Here is a 22,080-nt window from a genome sequence, read left to right on the forward strand (position 1 = left end):
CTTCAAAGTTGTCACGATGCTTTTTGAGTATTTTAGTTTATGAGCACCCATGATTAAAGAGGAGATTATTGTTTTTTCCTCCTGGGCCCAGGAGGAGCAGAGGAGAGAGGAGAGGGGAGTCTGTATTTTAAAGGGGCATTGCAGACGAGTGTGTGACGAAATGAGATGTGAAGTGTTCCCTCTGAGATGCTGTAAAACATTTATCAAGCTGCTGAGGAGAGAGGTGGTGGGACCTCCACACAGTCCGAGAGGAAGAAGAGAGTGACTGACTGACTGAGAGAGTTGCTTTTAAGACCTTTTCTATTATAGGAATCATACCGAGCAGTGGTGCAGACAGAGGGATGCATAGAAAGGAGGATTTGGAGAGGGGGCAAGGCCAGAGTGGATAAACCTGGAATGAAATGGTAAATCAAAAGCATTATTTTGACCAGAAAATTTGCCTCACAGAGATGAAACGTGTGATTTTTTTTTTTTTTAAATAAAGAATGTCCAAAGGACAAAGGGGGGCCTGCACGAATATGAATGATTAAAAAAGAAAATGTTAACGCACAAGCGGAATTTTGCAAAATGTGACAGAACCTTGTATCTTAAGCATTTTGAATAAGGACCCTGTAGGTGTGTCGACTATAATGTTCGGTGCAAGTTTTTATTTCATTTTATCTAAACTCGCCAGTGTGTTGTCTCAAACGGCCACAAGATGGCGCCAGTTCTCCACCAGCCGCAGCACCGTAGCAGCTGATGTCACCTCCTCAACACGTTTACAAGAAAACCATCCAATCAAAAATGAGACTTTTTGTTAGCGAACACCAGTGTGGCTCTTCTTGCCAACGCATACTTCCAAATTGGCTTCATCAATTAAATTTAATCGGCACACACACACACACACACACACACACACACACACTATTTTAATTGGCTGAATCGAATGCACAATGTGCTCTGGTCACCATGACAATGAATCGATTGCTTCTGACATTTCTGTGAGTTAACAAACACTTTCGTCGTCCGCCACACCATAAGTCATCTTCCAGGAACCAGTTGACGCCCTCAGTCGGCCCCATCCCATCCCAGTCTTGACTAGCCCACCGCCGTCGCACCGCCTCCCACCCCCCTCCCACTTTTACGCACCGGCTCGCCACCATCCACCCAGCCGCAGCCACAGTCACCTCAAGTGCGACCGGCCGGCTGGAGCGCAGGCAGTGAACGCACCAGATCCCAGCCAGAGCCACACACACACACACACACACACACACACACACACACACACACACACCTCAACGCTTTTTTTTGGGGGGGGGGGAGGAGGGAGAGTGGGGGTTCCTGCGAAAAGAGAGACGCCGGATCAGAGGAAGGGGAATGGGACACCGGTGCCTGGATCAGGACTGAGTCTGGTCGGCGCGATTCAAACAGCTCCTCCGACCCCGTCTCCAAGTCCTCTCGTCCCGGTCCCGGAGTCACGTTGTCCCCGCGGACACAATGGGCTGCTGCAGCGGACGATGCACCCTCATCTTTCTCTGCACTTTACAGTTGGTGAGTTGACTCGTTCTCCCCTTCGTGTTGTTCATTTTAAATGAGAAGGATAAAAAAACAAAACAAAAGAAAAACTAAGTGTCAACCACAAAATCTCTAGGATGGTGCTTTAGATTTAACGTGATATTTGAATTGGTCAGCAGGCGACTCTCTGACAGGGCGTGTTATTGAAATGTCATCATTAAAGTTCTATAATCCAACAATAAGTACCGTCAGACTCACACTGCGAACTGCACCTTTTCGAATTTTTCTTTTACATTTCACTCGATAGTTGCTGGATTCGTTTTTGGCCAGAAAGCACAAGTTGTATCCCATAACAGCGATGCTGTTTGTCTATTTCTTTTCGCCTGAGCCATGAGGAAAGTCATTGTTGTGACAGGAAACATATGGCGTTTGGAAGTGGAAGCTCAAGTACAGTGGCACAGTGTTGAACTAGTACATGCTGTGTGATGCCTGATAAAATCAAATCAGCAAATATATGGATTTTCCCTTTGAACCTTGTAATGGTCATGACCACCTGAAGTCACCATCACATTCAGTTCTGACTGTGACATCTGCGTTCTCTTCAGAGCCAGTGTCTGCATTTCAGATTAATATTCAGAAGATTAAGACGCCTGCTGATGAACACATTTCTGCTCTGATCTCAACATTATTAGGGCAATTTGCCCACCGAGAACTCAAACCATGCCGTATGGCTTGGGAAGTGTTGATCCACACAGTGGATGCAGAGACTTATAGCTTGTTGGGAGCGTTTCAATTTCTGACCAGTGAAGTGTGGGCTGTGACATTTTAACCGGCGGTAACCGTGCAGCCTCAGACGACGCTTCCCGTTGACTCCCAGGCCCGCCTGCCTTTGTCACTGTATCCCCGAGTAGAGTTTACTTGACAGAGTGTGACGACGTTATTTATGATGGTATTAAAACAGAGCTTGCTCACACCATAAGCCCTCTCGAGTAAATGTCGCTTTTAGCAGCTAAGGGAGCAGTAAAATCTCCCCCAGACAGAGAGTCAAACAGGGGAAGTTTTGATGTATTGCAACATGCATGAGGGAATACGAAAACGGGGGAAAATCCGACGCACAACAAAAGGAAAGCGTGTAATCGCAGTTGGTATCGGCAACAACTGTCACCAAAGTACCCTCGTGTTTCGCAATGCCGTGTTCCCCATCAAGCCAACATTGCTGAGCTATACTCAGTATTCTTGCTGCTGGTTGGGGAGGCACAGGCCATCTCGAGTTTATACTCTTGGAAATATAAGAAGCTGGCGATGTAGATCTGAAATGAACCGCTGCCCGTGGATGAAATGCTTTTTCAGAGGAATAGGATTGGGACAAGTCTTTGCTGCAGTTCTCTCTTCCCGCAGTCATCTCGGTGAATTCTCATTGCCTCCGGCCTTAGTTTGCCGCCGCTCTTTCCCCACTTCATCTTCAAAATTAATAGATAGCTGGTGTATTTGAATTTGTGTGCGACACTTGGGTATCTGTCAAGTTTTCAGCTTTTTAAATGTATTATATTGTGCGCAAGGGGGGAAAACGCAGAAGTCTTCATGGTTTTGGTCACAAAAGGCCTCGCTCCCTTGTTAAAATTGACTTGTTCTCTGGTGACAAGTTACACTAATAGACGCACAGACACAAACACAGAGGGCCACGAGCCCACCTTTAGGGACACGCCTGTTTTTCCGTCAGAGACTTTGGACTTTTTTTTCCGGTCTCATTAGAGAGAAGAAGGTCGACCATTTGTAAAGAGGTTTATAAAGCTGTCAGCGGGCTGCCTAAAAAGTCCCTGAAGGCTCCTGGAAACAGCTTTATTTTCCCCCGGCACTATTTCTGGATGACCTGACACTTCCTGTCTGCAGAAACACACACACACAGACATGCACACACACAGACACGCACACCTGCACACTTCCGATGAGTTTAACCTGCAAAGAGGGGTTGCATTAAACCCTGCGAGACCTTTCGAAAGGTCATCAGGTTGTAGGAGTGTGTTTATGTGTGTGTGTTTATGTGCGTGTGTGCGTGTGTGCGTGCATACGTGCGTGCGTGCGTGCGTGTGTGTGTGTGTGGAGCAGCACCAGGGGCCCCTCACTCTCCCCTGGCTGAAACCTATGCATTGACAATGAGCCAGGTTATTCCCAGTCCATTACAGGGTAAAACTACCATTAACAAAACAACGTACTCCGCTCCTCAGATGTAAAAATAGCCCCTGTGAAACGCTGTGTGTGCTAATTAGCCAGGCAGAGTGCTTTGATCAAACCTCTTTTGGCATCTCGGCCATCCCCTAATTGAATTGTGGTGCGCTTTCTTCATCAACAGGGCCGAGCGGTGAGACTCATCTCTCTGGGACAGAAGGCAACAGATAATGAGCCTGTATTGATCGAATCGCCTCGGTTACCTCTCCCCCTCTGCAGCCTAACTATTCCAGACAGTGGGGCTGGATGGTTGTCAGAACGCCGGTCGGCCCCAGAGAATGGCGAGCGTTGGCAGGAAGCCCTGTCCGTCTAATGATTTGTTTGTTCCTGGAGAATCAAGCGGGCTCTTTTTTTTTTTTTTTTTTTTGTCTCGACGGGTGGGTTATTTGAGGTGCTGACCTAAAGCTGACCTGGCGTTTGATGCGTTTCAATTTGTCAGATATGGGTGCCAGTCGAGACGTATACTGTGAATGTCATTGAACGGCCATGAGGAGGGACGTGGTCCTGAATGGAGCTGCTGGTTAATGCGGCTCCGTGGAGAGTATAGGTGATTGATGCGGGAGGCCTCTTCATTGGTCGTGGTGGTTTTTCAGGAAAGGGCAGACGGAACACACACACACACACACACACACACACACACACACACACACGCACACACACACGGATTATAAGGGTAATGAGCACAGAAGTGAACATTGACCCCGGAAAATGTCTGGCCATAACTGACGGATGCAACGTCACAGAGACACAGACAGACTGTTTTGTGCGCGGTCCCTCTTCACACACATTGACACACCCACGGACACGACCGCACATTCTGTGAGTTAGAGATTAGAAGGTAGAGTGTTGGGTAAAGATTATAGCCTTTGGGAGGAAGCCTAGCGCTGTCGGCCTCGGTCAAGATGAAGGGACGAGCTAGTTAGTTTAAAAAAAAAACTTCCATCACGGGCAAAGAGGAGAATGATGTGTCCGTGTTGTGGCAGCGAATGTCTTGATATGTACCCGTGTGGGATGAAGGGCTGCCCACTTCGGCGACCGCTCCCTGGTACAGAGATGGGAGAGATGTGAAAGTTTTACCTGAGTTTCGAGGGTGAAGATAACGAGCAGACTGCCCACGAGCGCCATGCGACGCGATGTGTCATATCTTGCATCACTCTTTCCCTCTGTACTCTTTTGATGACATAGCTGGAGAATACGCTCACTTTGTAGTGCAGGCTTCAGAGAAGAAGATCGGGGTTCAACCAAAGTGCTTCCAAGAAAGTTTGAGCGGATAAGCAGCGCGTTCTCATCCTGAAGGCACGACATTATCCCTTGGCAGGCATCACGTCATCTCCCACACGTTACAAAGGACTTAGGCAGTTTTTTTCTTTTCCTTCTCTCCACTTCTTCCTCCACTGACATTTGATGCATAGAAGCACTACCATTCACATTTCCCGTCGAATGCTCATGAGCTTACGGATGCTGGATATCTGTTAACATCCTGTCTGTCCAAATCTCCCAAATCTACATGTGTGCTGACACACACACACACACACACACACACACACACACACACACACTTCTGCGCACACACTCAAGGTCTCGGCTCACAGCTTCGATATCAACGCGTCGCACAGCTGTAAGTAAGAGTAATTACTGCAACCGAGGCAAATTGCTCGGTAGTAAAACATCGCATGCTGTCAGACATTGGTGTGAGAGTTACTTGTTATTATATAATCCTGTTCAGTCTTTCTCCTGCTCCAGAGGTGACGTGTAAAAACCCGGTAACTAGTGCAATATGAAAGCTGTTCGTGGCAGGAGCTCGAGAGATTTTTTCTATTTTTGCCAGCGACAGATGCTACAGACATCTGTTTAGAGTCACTTACGCCGGTGCTTTAAGAGTATTTGTCTAACTGCGTGAGCATGGAGCCTAGTATGAGCCCAGTATGAGTATTGACAATGAAGTGTATTTCCTTGCCACTGATGGAAGCGATAGGCAGCTGGAACAGAGTGGATGGTCACAGCTCTTTTCTCCCTCCACTTCTTTACCTTTCGTATTCGCCTCTCTGAGCCTGCCATTAAGTTTTCATAAAGCCTCTCCAGATTGTGATTCATATCGTTGTGAGCAGAAACACCCCCCCCCCCCCCCCAACACACTACTTGCTTTGGCTCGCACAGATGGCAGCAGAATAAGATAGCATCCCTATTTGAATTATCCATGCAGTTACAAAATGCGGTGTCTGTGTGTGTCACATGCAGCAAAGAGACAGGCTCCCCGTAAACTAGGTGCGTTCACCAAACTCCAGCAGATCCCAACTGTTGTGTCATTGTGGGCTATTTTAGTCAGTTTCTTGTTCGAGAATGCAGATTGGCAAATGGAGCTGCTTATTGCGATTAAAATACAGGGTAATACACCGGGATGTCCACACTCTCCACACGTGGGCCGGGGATGACGTTTTCTGCATCGATCAACACAATGAAGCAGAACTTTAGCTTCAACTAGCCTCATTAGTATTCCCAAAAATATATGAATTCGAGCGCAATCAAAGAAACAAAGTCAATGACTTTCTTGCAAAGTATGTTCTTTCACTGTGTATCTTAGTGGTAAAAAAAATAACTCATTTCACATATGGGATACCTACAGTCCCTTCATTACTAGGGTTAGTGCCACCAACGCCTTAGTCTTGCATGACCAGATCTCCACAGCGCCGTGTCAGTGCTATATAATGGTCTGGCTGCACCCATTATCAGTCCGCTACAGGGGGAAGAAACACTTGTTCGACCAGTCACAATCATCCAGGATGCAGTGACGGTGCCCCTGCAAAATAGTGTGTGGGTCGGGGGTAGGTAGGCGAACACTGTCATTAGAATTGGTTCTTTTGTGAAAGACTTATGTCCTAGATTGGAAGACCACATATACGGCCACAACCATGTTATATAGCCTGATAAGCCTGCTGGCCGATCATTGATAGAAATCATGTAAGTCATTAGGACCTTGTTAGATTTGTTCATTGCAAGTTGCTTTTCAGGCAAATACAACTACATAACCGTTGTTTAAAAGCTCTTCAAGCAATGAACAAAAAAACAGTCAACCGTCACTTAAAAAGGTTTGTCTGTAATAAGACTCGGCTCTTTGGGGCAACATATAAAAATCAACTACTTTCTTTGAAGAAAATACATATTTTAGTCTGCCACGTCTTTGAAGGAAGGTTCATGTGGTTTGTCTATTTTCCAGCGATGTTGTGGATGTGGGAGACGGAGGGCAAAATATTTTAAACCATATGTGATCATGGGCCACGGAATCTCCAGTAATTCATGTGATTTGCGGAAATTTTGGTCATAACCCGGTCTCATGTTGTCTGTGGCCCATTCTTGTCTTTTCATTTCTTTCTGAAGGTCACGCAAGCTGCCATAATTAGGTGAAGTATGTGCATCTATGTATGTATGTGTGTGTGTGTGTGTGAGTGCTCTGCCCGTGCTGTCAAACGGACCCCCGCTGGCCAATGCTGATTGTGGTCTCGACCTAGACTGTGTTGATTGCTATGCTTGAGCAGCCCTCATGCACAGAAGAGTGGACCCTGACAGGTCCTGTCTGGCCTTAGCTGCAGGTACCACCACCATCAAAAAAAAAACAAAAACACAAAAAACAAGACGATTGAACAACAGCCAGCAGCCTATGTGTGTGTTGTAGGTCGCAAGGCAAGGTGACTACGTAACAACTCAAAGCTGAGAGTTTTGGAGCTCCCCCCCCCCCCCCCCCCCCCCCCCCCCCAGTGCGTCACCATCTCACCTGAGAGCCTAAGGCATCCTGGGTACACGGGGAGGAGAAGCACCGCTTGAATGCGTAGCGAATGGCCACGATCCACCCTTGGCGTGTTTCCTTTGTTAAAACGCAACAAGGCTGTGTGTTGTCTCCCCATCGCATTTTTTCTTCTTCTTCTTCTTCAAAATGGGGAAAACCTTTTCTCCATTTTCTCCCCCTGCTGGGATTCCAGGTTGGAATATGTTTGAATTATTGATTACCTTTTGATTTATCGGCGAGGCCAGAGCCACTGGAGATTTTTTTTGGGGGGGGGGGGAATGCAAATGGAAAGGTGGAGAGAAATAGACAGGGTGAAGGGGGGGATGGGTGGAGGTTCGACCTCTCACTCCGGGCCAATTATGAGCATGACCCCAGGGACCAGAGATCTCTATGTTTAGCTTTTCTTTTTTCCCCCCGCTCTTTCGTCTTCTTACCAACTCCCTCCCTCTTTCTGGTGCACTGTTACCATGGAAACTTTAATGTATACAATGCGATGCCGAAGAGCCTGCAGGGATTAAAACAAAATCCCACCAACCTGTCAAAAGGAAAACATGGCAATGTATGATGCAAATGTGAGTTAGCGTGCTGAAGGAGAGACGAGTGCTGGTGGACGACCTCAGGGTTGGGCTGCAACAGAACACGGGGCTCAGTAGACGTCCCGCTCTCAGGACAACTGTCACTCTAAAGATAGATCTACTTACATACATAGCCTTTAACCTCACCACAGAAACGACCCACCCAAAAATGCAACATAGCAACCAGTCGGATGCAGCTGAGTGGTTTACTCGGGACTAACTTTATTTGAAATCTGTTCATTTTGATATCGTTCTTCTTCGAGGCTTCTTGTCAAACAGATTTGAAGGCAGCCAGGTTCTACGCTAACAGAGGAGAGGTGACGACCTCCCTGTTGTTTTCTCGACCTTCCCCGGAGTTCGGAGACACTGCCCTTGCTGTGTGCACGTTGGTTTATAATAATATGTGTGCTCTTGGAAAAACCATCTCCTCTTTGCCCCTGGTGGCCCTTTTACTACTGTTCTCCATTTTAATGTCCTCAATTTAACAGACCATTAATTATGTGGTTATATCGAAAAACCTTGGGCTGCCAGATTTGAGTGTGTGTGCATGCATCCATGCGCGGGCTTGTGCGAGTGTGTCTGTGTGTGTTCCGCATCAATGACACAGCAATATTAAGCCGTAATGGAGATAAAACTAGAACTATTTGCGAGCCCATTTCTCTCATTCCATTCCGCGCGTTTCCATCGGTGACATTCGTTACAGTGTGGCATTGAATAAATTGCTTTGGGAGCGCCACAGCTGGAATGACTATCTTGACAGATCACAGTCAGTTGAATGACTGCACGGCGTATTCATCTCACTGAAATCCCCCTACTGCTTTTTGGCATTCAGGCCTTGTTTCACAAACGGCTGATGACCTCACGGATGTTTCTGCTCCAATTTTGTGTTGTCTGATCAAACGGTTGGACGGCGGGGATGATCACCGCCCAACTTGCTCTGCTGGTGGTTGGGAGATTAAGAGTGATGGTATAATGATGAGAAGAACAACACGACCGGCTGAATTATGGAGAGTGCAGCCGGAGGGTGTAAACCGCTGACAGCCTTTTTCTTGACCCTGTATTCTTGAGAAAAGAATTTTCCTTTCGCAGCTAAATTGCGTACTTGTTAATTCGGGCGCAAAACCCACACAGCTTCCTGTAAGATCTGGGACATGCTGAGACGGAACTGGAGAAAAGGATTGGCTGGGTTAAGCTTCTATCATTTCGTCACTTTTCTTCCATCCTATCTATCGTTGGTGTGTTTGGGTTTTATCCATCACTGAATTCCTGTCCTACTTTTCTACCGTTCGCTCCCCTGAGAACTCTAACTATTTGTGTGTGTGTGTGTGTGTGTTCTTTTGTGTCTCTGTAAATGGACATTTGTTAATGTGACCTGGTGTCGACTAGTATCTGTGTTTGGTGCAGTCTGCAGTCTGCTGTCTCATCTCTCATTTTCCATGTGACGCCCACGCCACCAGACTAAAAGGAGACAAAACCAGACAAGTGACGTTAATCTCTTTGGGTTGAGGCTGAAATCACAACACCCGCTGCTGCTGCTGCTGCCGCATTCCTCTCTGAGTGGATGCAGCAAAGTGTAAATTAGCCCGTAATAATCCAAACATTGCTGCCACCTTTGCAGATAAACTTAAAAGAAATGTTTGGCTGACGGCGAAGTGGAGGGAGAGAGATAGAGGAAGGAAGAGAGGCCGAGCAAAATAAGCGTTTTTACCAGAGATGCCAGTCCTGTGTGGAAGCACTGTGTGCTGTCACAGTGTACAAATTAGGGTCATATCTCAGTGAACCTTGCTTCATCATCAATATTTTTTTGCGTGTGTGTGTGCTGAAGTCCTCTTAATGCTGCCTGGCCAGTTTTCTGCAGACCGTTTTAACTCGGAAAACCGTGAGAATGAAACTAGTCAGACACTGGCAGACGTTGGACGTGAATACTGTTAAAAGTCCGGTGTTTTACATCTGCTGTCCGAGGCTTCTCTGTGAAGCTCAGGCAGGAACAGGTTGGTCAGTAAATCGGACAACACAAGTCTTAGGCCTGGTTCCCGTGCAAACCTCTGGATCATCTGGTGACATCGGATTGTTCCAGGTCCGACGCCGGAGTGGCGGAGCCCGCTGTACCCCGTCTCCAGCCCATATATTGAACTGAACTCAAAATGTTTGGACTCCATTCCCAGAAGATGTTTGTACATTAGGCCAATGCTGAGGTGAGTTACAGTGAGAGAGAGTGAGAGAGAGAATGACACCACAGGACAGACCACAGAAGTAAAAGTTTTAAGTACCGCAGTTCGCCAGTGTCCAGAGGGAGACTCGGTTCAAAGCGATGGCTTATGTTTCTTCCGGTGGTGACGGATTTGTTTGTTGTGCGTTCCCAATAGCACCGAGAGATTAGCATGTTATTAGCACTAAAAGCACTAAAAGCATATAGGCTTTCAGCGGTCACGTTGCAGAAATCAGAGCCGCGGCGTGCCCTCGACTCAGTATCGGTTGAGCACCGCCGCATAAAACTGGTGATACTTAACGACGTACTGGGGGACAAGCCGCCGTGTTGCCTCGACTGTGCAGACCCTATTTCAAACATTGGGGGAGAAAGTGGCTTATTACAGGCCCCCTACCTTTTAATCCCTGTCTCAGCCGTGGTAGACCAGGCACCGCCGCGGGCTATCCGACTCTCCATGTACACAATGGAAGCCACACACACACACACACACACACACACACACACACACACACACACCCACGCATCACACACACACACACACACACACACACACACACACACACACACACGTATTGAGATTGGCACCATTAGTTACACGAGGATCAGGCAGACAGCAGACTATAATAACATTACCCAGGCAAGAGGTGAAAAATTGGATTGGAGAAAAGTTTTTTAGAAGTACTCAACTGCCTGCTGGGAGTCACAGAGTAAAGACAAGCCAGGGCAAATCATGGCACATAAAACAAAAAAGCAAACCCTCATCAGCACAGATGATTTGTCTTAGGCTACATCCACATTACTACGTTTTAGTTTTAAAACACATCACTACTACTACTACAAACGCTGCTTCATTCACGCCTAGTTTATACGTTTCTGAGCACCTAAAACGGAGAAGGTTGGAAACGCTACAGAGCCCACTTTAGTTTGAAAACTTCGTCATAGATCCAAAATGTTGTAATATATGAAATCCTTTGTTAATATGCTTCAACGCACCGATCCGAGACTCATGGCTGTGAAACGAGAATCTACCCAAAGTGATGAAACTGAGTATAATTTGGATCATGTGAATACCAGTATTATTTTTACTTTATCTTACTTGTGTGCCATAGGTGGAATTATCAAGTAAATCACAAGAAAGTCAACAAAACGAACCATATTTTGAGAGGCAGAGATTTTCCATCCCGTTAATCATCTTGCGACCCTGCAGATTTGTGTTGCGCTTCTCTCGGGGCATCATAACGCCCAATTCAGGGACCACTGATTTACAGGGGTGTTGCAAGCGCGCAGAGCTAGAATTAATACTAGATCATTTCCATATTTGTGGAGGCGAAAACCCCATCAGGAGAAAGATAGTGACAAAAAAACAAACCATAAATCAGAGGCAGGCTGTTTTTAGTTGTTTGGAATATGCCATGATTTGCCCTGGCTTGTCTTTACTTCCAGTGACTCCAGGCAGGCAGTAAAGTCTCTCTCTCTCAATTAGACGGTGAAACTCGCATGAAACACGAGCGGTAATTTGGACATTGCAGACAAATTACCCCTCTGTATCGTATCGCTATGTCAGCCTTTTGCTGACTTTGTATGTCTTAATAGAGACAACGCATTAGCGAAGTCGCCGAGATAAAGAACGGGAGATAATGTGGTGCTAGGAATTCTCTGTTATTCACCACTCACATCTGCTGGCACTCCTCAATGTCATCCTCATGCTCAACAGCGTGAGTCAGAGTTATAGGCTTGAACACAAGGGAGTCTGTCTCATGCTGCCTAAAGTCATACAGGATGGGCGCGTGCGCACACACACACACACACACACACACACACACACACACACACACACACACACACACACACACACACACACACACACACACACACACACACTTGCACACCTGCACACCTGCTTTTCGAATCCACAGATGCTGATGACACATTCAGTCACATGTTATCAGAGGACATTTCACAGAGGGCACAGAAAGAGAAAACCCGGTGTGATTTATAGTATCTGGAGGCGAACGCTTTGGAAATGAGAGGGTCACCAGCCAACGCCGTCCTCTTTCCTGGGGGAGCGTCGTGTGTGGCCCCTCACACTCTCACATCCAACACCCCATCAGTAGTGTCCTACTACTACTGCCACTACATCCAGTCTAATATGTTTGTTTCAGTCCTTAGGTGACAGGCACACACACACACACACACACACACACACACACACACAGGTCAAATTTCACCTAAGTTGAACTCCATGTGAAGCCACGCTGCAGATTTGCTTTGCCACCGGAAGAAAAAGGTTTTATTTGCCGCTTCGCCCCTCGCACAGATTAAAAGTGCACGGGAGGCGAAGGTTCGCCACCGCTGCATTTGCGTATGTGTGTAGCCACGACCAAACAGTATCAGCCCCGATCGCCAGTGAAGGATGATACTTACCTACGCTACAGCATGTGCAAGAACGCAGCTATTATTAAGAAGCTATTATTGTATACAATTACCATGGGCATGCGCACCTCATCCGGACAGAGGTGGTTTATATTCTAAACCAGTTTGCAAAATGAAAATATATTATTGTGGATGTAGCTTGCATAACACTACCTCCACTTCATGCATTTCAGCCACTTATCTTGAGCACACGTGCACATCTTTAATGAGCTCTCCAACGATGCAGATCAGATATTTTGTTACCCTCTCAGACACGTTCACTCTGATCCTCTCATCACTCTTCCATCCGCGTTTCGCTCTTCTCGGTGGCATCTTAAAGAAAGTGGTGATGATTCGAACGTTTTGGGGCTTTGATATTCTCGATTTGGGCATTGAGGAAAGGAGGATTTATTTTGTAAGGCCGTGTCTACTTGTCTGTTCTTTATTGCGCGTGCTCATTTATCCCCACCTCAAGGAACTGATTGAATATACACATCATCTAACAGAAGCAGCAGGATTGAGGCCTACGATCCCTGTCAATAATCTGTTTGCTGGAAGAGTGAATAACGGGTGGTTTCTGACTAACTGAATAGAGAATTTTTAGAAACCAATAGAAGTAATTCTCCCCCTAGTTGCTTCCAGTAGTATTTATGGTGGGAGTGGTGTGTGTGTACACATCCAAAACCAGAATATACACCAAGAGATTCCATCACCCCAGTGGGAGTCACTTGTGCCTGCAGGAGGTTGGTGGGAGGCTTTTATGGGCCGTTATGTGGCCAGATCACTATTCCTGGAAGAGCATTGGTATCTTTTTATTAAATTCCACCCCACTCTGCAGTAACCTGCTCCCTATGAATTGTGGGCTAATTGTACCATATGGCTTTATGTGGCTGTATGTGTGTGTGTGTGTGTTTGTGTGTGTGTGTGTGTGTGTGTGTGCTTGTGGGGGTGTTTGTGTGTGTGTGTGTGTGTGTGTGTGTGTGTCCGTGTGGGCAGAGACCTCTCTGTCCTTGATTGATTGTTGTCATCTTGGGGATTATTGAGTTAGCACCGAACGTGATAGGCTTACTACAGCATCTCAGTGGAAAGAATACGTCCCTCATGCCCATACACCGATTTAATTTAATGACCGGTGGAAACATTTCAGTGAAAGGGTCCATGTATGTGGAGGGCACCAAAGTATGTGTGTTGGATAGATGAGGGTTCATGCACATTAACATTGACAATATGCCTGTTATTATGCGGCGGCATTCACGTACAGTGTCACGTCAGAAGAGTGTTGTGAAGTAGACAACTGTGTCAGGCATTTTAAACTTTTACCAACAAACAAAAACCAACCATGAATCAAATTAATAGTCATGATAAAAAATGATTTATAGTTAATGTACTATGACGTGATTGTGCTGAATAAATGTCTCACAAAATGTACGAATCCTTGAAAAAATTGTCAGAAGTTCACCCGGATACGTCCCTGAGGCTATTGGCATTTATCCTGCCAAATAGAATAAATGCTGTTAAACAGATTGTGCAGAGCCTTTTTATCTCTTTATAGCCTTTATATCTCTTTCCCCCCCACTAGGATTACTAGAGGACATTCGGAGGTCTACTATCTGTCTCTATCAACATAAGAAGATAAACGCCATCCTATCTGCTCTGTGTAATCGCCACAGTTTAACAGACCTTGACTTGACACATTGACACACCGCAGGAGACCAAATATACAGTATAATGTGTCGTTTCTAGTTTTCACTCTCACCAGTTTCTGTCTCGGTTTATCAATCAGACTATCAAATCTTGTCGCTTGGATTCACATATTGATGATCATATTATAAGAAAACAATATAATGTACTGAGCTAATGCAGCAGGATGAAAAAAAAGACCGCTGTTGACATTAAGTGACCAGAAGTGTGCCTGGAAATCATTCCTCACACCGTTACACCACACCAGCAGCCTGCTGACAGAACCAGGTTGCGTCCATAGATTCATGCTTTTGATGCCAAATTGTGATCCTATCATCTGCGTGGCTCGGCAGAAATCCAGATTTGTCAGACCGGGCTACATTTTTCCAAGTCCTGGTGAGCCTGTACCCGCTGCAGCCTCAGGTTTCTGTTCTTGGTTGACGGGAGAGGAACCCGATGTGGTCCTCTGCTGTTGTATTGCCACAGGGTTGGACCCGTTCTGCTGCTCACCATCGTTGTAAAGAGTGGTTATGAGTTTCCACTGGCTTGAACTCTGAACTCTCTGTGTTTTCTGTCTGCAGAACTGCTGATCACTGATCTTTACTGTTTTTTCCTCACCATTCAGATTAAAAAACCACAACTCTAGAGACGGTTTTGTGTGAAAATTCCTGGAGATCAACAGTTTCTGCCACCAAAAATCATGCAAATAATTCAAAGTCACTGAGATCTTATTTTCCCCCCATCCTGACATTTCGCTTTTGGCATGTCCTGCGTTCTTCATATGTAAACTCTGGAAAATGTCCGCACCCCATTTTTTTCGGACATTTTGTGACGTTCATGTCAGTAAACAACTTTGGTTGGCGTAGTTTTTTCGTTTCATTATTAAAAACATGTTTTGGGCCTATAGCGGCCCGTCAGGCCTGTGCTATTATGGGGGGAACCCTGGCTTTTCCATGACATGTTGTCCCAACCACTTTAACCACAGGCTAGTTTTGTTGAGCCCTCTAACCGACCAGACGATGTATGACTCTGTATTCATCCCCCTCCAGCCTCTTCTCTATCCAGGGGATAGACAGAGGTTATTAAGAGGGAGAGGGAGCTCAGTCTTCCTACGCTAGCACCAGTCATTTGTGACTGTCTCTGCATTCATTGCAGTTCATTCTATCCATCACAGTTTTGATCACCAGCCATTATTCGGTTTTCTTCCTCCTTCCTCTCTCAGACTGAAAAGTTCGCTCTTTGTATTCTTCAGCTATTCCTTGACTTAGGTATCATCGTGCTCGGTGCAGGTCGCAGTTCGCTCACCACGCCCTCTGTCGCTTCACCCACTGTCTGCGGTTATTGCTCTCCATGTGAAGGAGTGTTCATTTTCAATTATCACTCAGCATTTGATCATCTCCCTCCCCTGCCTGTCACAATGTCTCATCGGGTTGATGGTAACATATCCATTACATCTGGAGGAGTCACGGCTGCGTATCGAGCATTTGGTGTGTGTGTGTGTGTGTGTGTGTGTGTGTGTGTGTGTGTGTGTGTGTGTGTGTGTGTGTGTGTGTGTGTGTGTGTGTGTGTGTGTGTGTGTGTGTGTGTGTGTGTGTGTGTGTGTGTGTGTGTGTGTGTGTGTGTGTGTGTGTGCTCATTGATGCATTCCCATCATTGCAGCAGAGACGAGATTCCTCCCTCCCTCATCCATCTTCAAGCGCTTGGCTGGAAATGACATGTCGACGCTCAACAAAACACATCGTTGATCGAGACACACACACACACACACACACACACACACACACACTGAGAATGGAATTGGATTGGCAATGGAATTTTAATTAAATGGTTCATGCCCCTCCCTGTATTTTCCCCCAAATGACATGCTAATTGAGTTGATGCAAATGGGGACTCACACGGGTGTCTGCGTCATCATTTCCAAAAGTCTCCATTTCTGCCCATCCAGACTGAAACGCAGCCCTTTTCAATTTCAAACTAAGATGGAGCCGCAGCATTTCCAAAAGTCTTACACACTTGGAAAAATATTATGGACGCCAGTTGTAGACGTAACAAAAAAGATACATTTTAAAGGTGGAACATGTTAGTGTGGATGAAGCCTTAAAGGTTCAAATTGCTGTGGGTTTCATTGTGTATTTGTTTTTCTTTTCATGCTGGTTCACCAAATTGTGCTTGCGGAGATCTGATGTGTAGCGAAATGAGATGAGAGTGAATTAATTTGAAGATGACAATTTTTAAATGAAATCAATCTTCTCCATGTAAAAAAGAACTGGCCTGAAACCAGTTCTGTTCATGTTGAAGAAGAACAGGTGAGTCTGTATAGAGAGCATGTTTGAATTTCTCTTTTTCTGTGCACAGGGGTTTACCTCTGCGTGTACATGTGCATGTTTGCAAGCAAAAATTTTAATAAGCGTCTCGGCTCAGTGCAGTGGTATTACGACGGAGGGCTCTCATCTCCTACAACGTTCCCAGAACGTTATTATTCCTGGAGGCCATTGGCAGGAAGGTTGGAAACAGAGTGAGCTTCCCTTCAGCTCAGCAGGGGATGAATCGATAAATCTGTCATTGTTTATTCCTCAAAACTGTTTTGTCTTCACCTCTGGGCCATACCATCGTCAGGGGTTAAACACTCAAGCTGTTCATGACAATTCGCTCATTGTGGGATTGTTGGAAATTTACTGTGAAGTCTTCAACTAGTGACAGTACATGTTGCCAAATTCCTATGACTGTTTCCCGGTCTGTCTGTTTTTTGTTGCTCGCTCACTGTCACAGTAGGAAAAGCGTTTTTTCCATCTGCAACACGTGAACCTGATTGCATTTGTTTTTCTGTCTTCTTTCTCTCTCACCCTTTAGGTGCTGGCTTTAGAAAGACAAGTCTTCGACTTCCTGGGTTACCAGTGGGCCCCTATCCTTGCCAACTTCTTCCACATCATCCTCGTCATCCTCGGCCTCTTTGGCACCATCCAGTACCGGCCACGCTACATTGTGGTGGTGAGTACACACAACTGACGACTAGTAGTTCACGTGAAACCTGGCACATAATCCCATTCCTCGCGGTACCTATTAGGAAGTGTCACATCACTTTGCGTTAGTCCTCTGCCAGTGCATGTACTGTAGATTGAACACGTTGTTGCCTTTCCTCTCTAATTGCAAATTGAGCTGCAACCTCTTGTGAATTATGCGACACCCCTAAACCACTCAAATCCCATAGTAATTAGTACTAATTAAAAGGGGGCGGAGCGGCTAAGGAGCTCATCAGATTTGTACTTTGCTTTAACTTGCTGGACGGAGAAGGTCATTCTTTTTTGGCAGCGCGCTGAAAAGCGTGTGCTGCCAGTTGTGTCAGTGCTTTTGTTAGAGAGCGCCACCAGGAAAGCTTCATAAATGGGCTGTTACACACTCCAGTTTTTTATTTGACACCACAACATTCATCTGAGGCATTAAAAGCCTATTTTGAGCAGCATTAGCGGAAGCGCAGATGGTGATGTTAATGACAGGAAAAGATTGGGGCAGCGAGAGAGAGAGAGATACAGAGGGAGAGACAGTGAATAAAGAGAGACGGGGAGGTGGAGGGGAATGGATGGGAGCCACACAGGATGGAAAAACAAGAGGAAGCAGGAATTGAGGGGAGGCGAGGAAGAGTGGAAAGTAGAGCTATTGTCTCACATTGTCAAGTGGAAAATGGGAGAGAGCAAGCTTAGGGAATTTCATGATTCAACATGTAGGTCTTTGCGAAAGGCGCTGTTCTGCCCTGCGCTCTTCCTCTGACACCTCTGACATTTAAAACACACAAATCATCGTGAGTCAAACGATTTCACAACCTTCACACTGATGACTCTCTTTCCCCTCCGACAGTGAGTTCCACTCCGTACCCCCTCCGTGTCTGTCAACAGTTCACTGTTTGACTGTACAATTTTGTAAATGGTTGAGTCATGAACTTCATTCAGGCTCAGGCGTTTATAAACCCTGCAGGTCCCTCGGGGCACGAATAGACTTGCTGAACTTACCAGCACCTTTAAAAACAATGAAGTCTTACATACAAACTTCTAGGCACGTGTGGTGTTTGTGTAGAGCACGTGAGCGTGTATGAATACATGTGTACGTCACAATATGTGTGTGAGGGGACACCGGCCACTGCTTTGCTTAATTGAGTAGCTCATCCATTAAACGTACCGTTGCCTTATCTAGTTTCTTTGTGTCTTTGTCCTCCAGTACACAGTATGGGCCGCTCTGTGGGTAGCCTGGAATGTCTTCATCATCTGCTTCTACCTGGACGTAGGAGGCCTGTCCAAGGTGAGACTTTCTGTTTTTTTTCTCTTTTCTTAAAATCAGGGGCCTTTCTCCATTTTTGCCCTGGTTAATGGAGCACGGTATAAATGCAACACGGGGATGTTCTGATATTGAAAATATGAGACAGCAATTTCATCCACCTCCACCTGTCGGGCTGTCTGAATCAAGCCGGTGGCGCAGGTTGATGAAGCCTTGGATTTGGAGTTTGGATTCTACAGGAAAGGAATTTGTTGTAACGTCCATGCCAGAAAGAAAGTGCTTTTATAATTGTTTCAAATTGCCACATTCGAAGAAAGGGCTCAAAACTGGGGATGAGAGGGGTGATATGTGATAATTATTTAAATATTAAAGAGACATATTATGCTTTTTCAGTTTTTCCCTTTCCTTTAGTGTGTGATAAGGTTTTTTTTGTGTTGGTAAAAGGTCTGCAAAGTTACCTCCCTGCTGAGTTTGAAGTGGAAGCTTAATATGTAAATAGTCAGGAAAAATCTCCCCCTGTAAACCACCACACACACACACGCACGCACACGCACACAAACACACATATTTAAATCTTTTACACCCCCTGTGGTTCCTAAGTGCAGATTAAACCCGTATTTATCCAGACAAAGAGAAGTGTTTGGGTTGTCACCTCCCAGGCCCCCCCCCGACTCTCCTGTCAATTTGTCTTCTCCCAAGTTTTTCCCTCTGCTCACTGCTCCGATCATTTTTTAAATATATATTTATGCAACCTATTTTGCAAGTTTCACATCTTGCCCTTTTTCTTTTCAGCACACTCCTCTCCTCCCATCTCCCCCTACCCCCCACTCCGACCGCTCCCGTTATTGATGGCCGTCTTGTCCAGTTGCTGATGTGACCAATGACAATAATGAGTTTGTGTCGTCACCTGTCCTCCGACACTGCCTCAGAGAGCCAAAATGAATTTCAGAAACACCTTCCCCAGCCCTGGCGACTTTGTCGCTGTGTGATAGACCTTGGCTCCATCAAGTGTGTCTGTCTCTCACTGCGTATGTCTAAGTGTGTCCACTATGTGTGTGTGTGTGTGTGTGTGGTTGCGTGTTTCCTGCATGATGCCTGGTAGAATAATGAGGCTTGTAGGGGCCAGCTGCTCGGGGCTGAGACTGGGCATTAACCTGACAGATGGAGCCAGCCTGGGCTCCCAGCTCTGCATATGGTGGCCAGGAGGAGAGCTGGCTAATAGAGTGTGTGCACACACACACACACACACGCACACAAACCATGCACACATGCATGACCAGACTTGACACACCGCTTTCTGAGAGAACCCCAACACGTTTTATCATAAACCAGAGTCAAGTAATTCTGTCTGCCTCGCCTTGACCGGTGTTGACAGGACAGTGCTGGAGGGTGTGTTAGGATTTATATGTGTGTGTGTGTGTGTGTGTGTGTGTGTGTGTGTGTGTGTGTGTGTGTGTGTGTGTGTGTGTGTGTGTGTGTGTGTGTGTGTGTGTGTGTGTGTGTGTGTGTGTGTGTGTGTGTGTGTGTGTGTGTGTGTGTGTGTGTGTGTGTGTGTGCGTGCGTGCGTGCGTGCGTGCGTGCGTGCGTGCGTGCGTGCGTGCGAGACAAGGCCCAAGTGAGGGAGGAAGGTTGTCAGAATCATATGCCACATGCTCTGTCACCTCCCATTGATCCCATCCCTGATCCCCTCCCCCACAGTGCACGTCAGACTGACAGACAGACCCCTGCTTTTCTGCGCACACCACTGTTTTCTGAACAGTCCCAAATCATTCACTGCTTCTCTTTCTATTCATTCACGCTCACACTCTGCACACAGCGACGACAGACGCCGAGACCGCACTAAGCTGTCTGAATTTGAAAAAGCTTATTCCCCTTGCCAATTTGAAATGAAAAAAGCCCTCTAAATTCCCCCAAAATTCATCAAGCTCTGACTCTAGTTTGAAAACTTTTTCCCCCTCTGTTTTGGTTTTAACAAAGAACAATGTACGAAGCGCTGCACAAGGCAAATATGCCTGGCAGCGCTTTTAACTCTTTGAATATCAGTCCTTTCCTTTTTTTTTGTAGCCCTTATATATTCTGTTAATCCACTGCAAGCCAAGATCAAATCACAGTTTTGTACCCGAGAGGTTGTCTGGCAATAGGTGATGAGAGGAGGATTTAGTTGTTGCAGACTTTTACAGCCGAAGGAGAAAAATACATTTAGAGTCTTGTCATTCCTTTGGCTCTTTCAAAAAGAGAAAAAAAGTGATAATACAGACAAATAATGATTTTTACACTAAGAAATGGTAGTTTTCAGAGTAATCCGCCTCTCATCCCACACAAACAGTGACTACAAACTTTGTTTTAAAGATGATATCAGACCCCCATGAGCAGAGTCCCTCCAGCTGCCTGATCAATATGCGACCGCTGTGCTCGTGCACCTTTCTGAAATCTAAGTCAATATGACACTCTCAACAGAAGAGCCTACAACATCCAGTTAGCCACTCAGGTTTTGCTCCCCAACGTGATCACACAGACATAAAGTATTTTCTCTGTATTCCAGAAACGATGAATCGTGGAAGTAAGATTCTAATCATTGGATGTTTAGCTTCTCGGAACGCCTCGCGTCTCGAGTGATTGCAGCAAACGGATCGTCTCCGAAATATGTATCGACGTTTGTTTTACAAAATACTTTGGGCGATATCAGCCGGGGTAACCTTGAATCTGTGATTGATTTGGGCTTTCGGGTGCACAGGAGCATAACAATAACACTCCCGACAGTGAGCTGCCAAAAGCCTCTTCAATATCAACTGCTGACGTATACTGCCACAGCTTGAGCAGAGATGGTTTCCCCAGCTCGCGGGCTCAATCAATGGAATCAGTCGAGTCATTAGTCTCCACAATGCTACCTAGTGACCTTCAGCCGACTTAGTTTTTTTGTGACTGTGAGAGAACGACAGACTGGCGGAGACGAAACTACAGATAGAGGGTGAGGGCGATTTAAACTTGTGTTGAAATTTTCGCGACTGTACTGATGTGTTTGTGGCTTCTCGTCTTATTTCGTGTGCATGTGCGAGTGTTTGATAGGCATCAGAGATATTCCCCGACAACACTGGGGTCTGTTAATAATGCATGTCCTGTCACTGAGGAGCAGATGCAGGGTTAGATTGCTGTATTGATTGGCGTCAGCGTCTATGTTTCTGTATTTGTGAGCTCAGATGGCTGTGTGCGAAATTGTACATTGCCGGGTTGCAACAAGAGTTGCATGTATAAAATGTGGTACCTTCAGAGATACAAACAAAAAAAAATATGTCTGTTGTTGAAACAATGTCCCCGTTGAACCACGAAACACGCTGTCAACAGTTTTCATCGGAATTATTTATTCAGTAGAAAGTGGTTCCAAACAAAAGTGATGACTGAGAGGTCCGTGGATTATCCTGAGAGACAGACACATTGTT

At 46.0% G+C, this 22,080-nt stretch overlaps 1 protein-coding gene across 2 annotated transcripts in view; it reads left to right on the top strand.

Annotated features, from left to right (window-relative positions):
* The first annotated feature begins 1,246 nt into the window (after positions 1-1,246).
* nkain4 (sodium/potassium transporting ATPase interacting 4) overlaps positions 1,247-22,080 on the top strand; it is a 39,714-nt gene continuing 18,880 nt past the window's right edge. The window contains exons 1-3 of one of the 2 annotated variants that reach the window (XM_035646209.2): positions 1,247-1,530; positions 17,228-17,365; positions 18,587-18,667. In XM_035646209.2, coding sequence (XP_035502102.1) covers positions 1,477-1,530; positions 17,228-17,365; positions 18,587-18,667 — 273 coding nt within the window. In that variant the 5' untranslated portion in view covers positions 1,247-1,476. The remainder of the gene's footprint in view (positions 1,531-17,227; positions 17,366-18,586; positions 18,668-22,080) is intronic. The other variant, XM_035646208.2, reaches the window with a different exon arrangement.

The sequence above is a fragment of the Scophthalmus maximus genome, chromosome 3 (genome assembly GCF_022379125.1).
Source record: "Scophthalmus maximus strain ysfricsl-2021 chromosome 3, ASM2237912v1, whole genome shotgun sequence".
In the NCBI taxonomy this organism is placed as follows: domain Eukaryota; kingdom Metazoa; phylum Chordata; class Actinopteri; order Pleuronectiformes; family Scophthalmidae; genus Scophthalmus; species Scophthalmus maximus.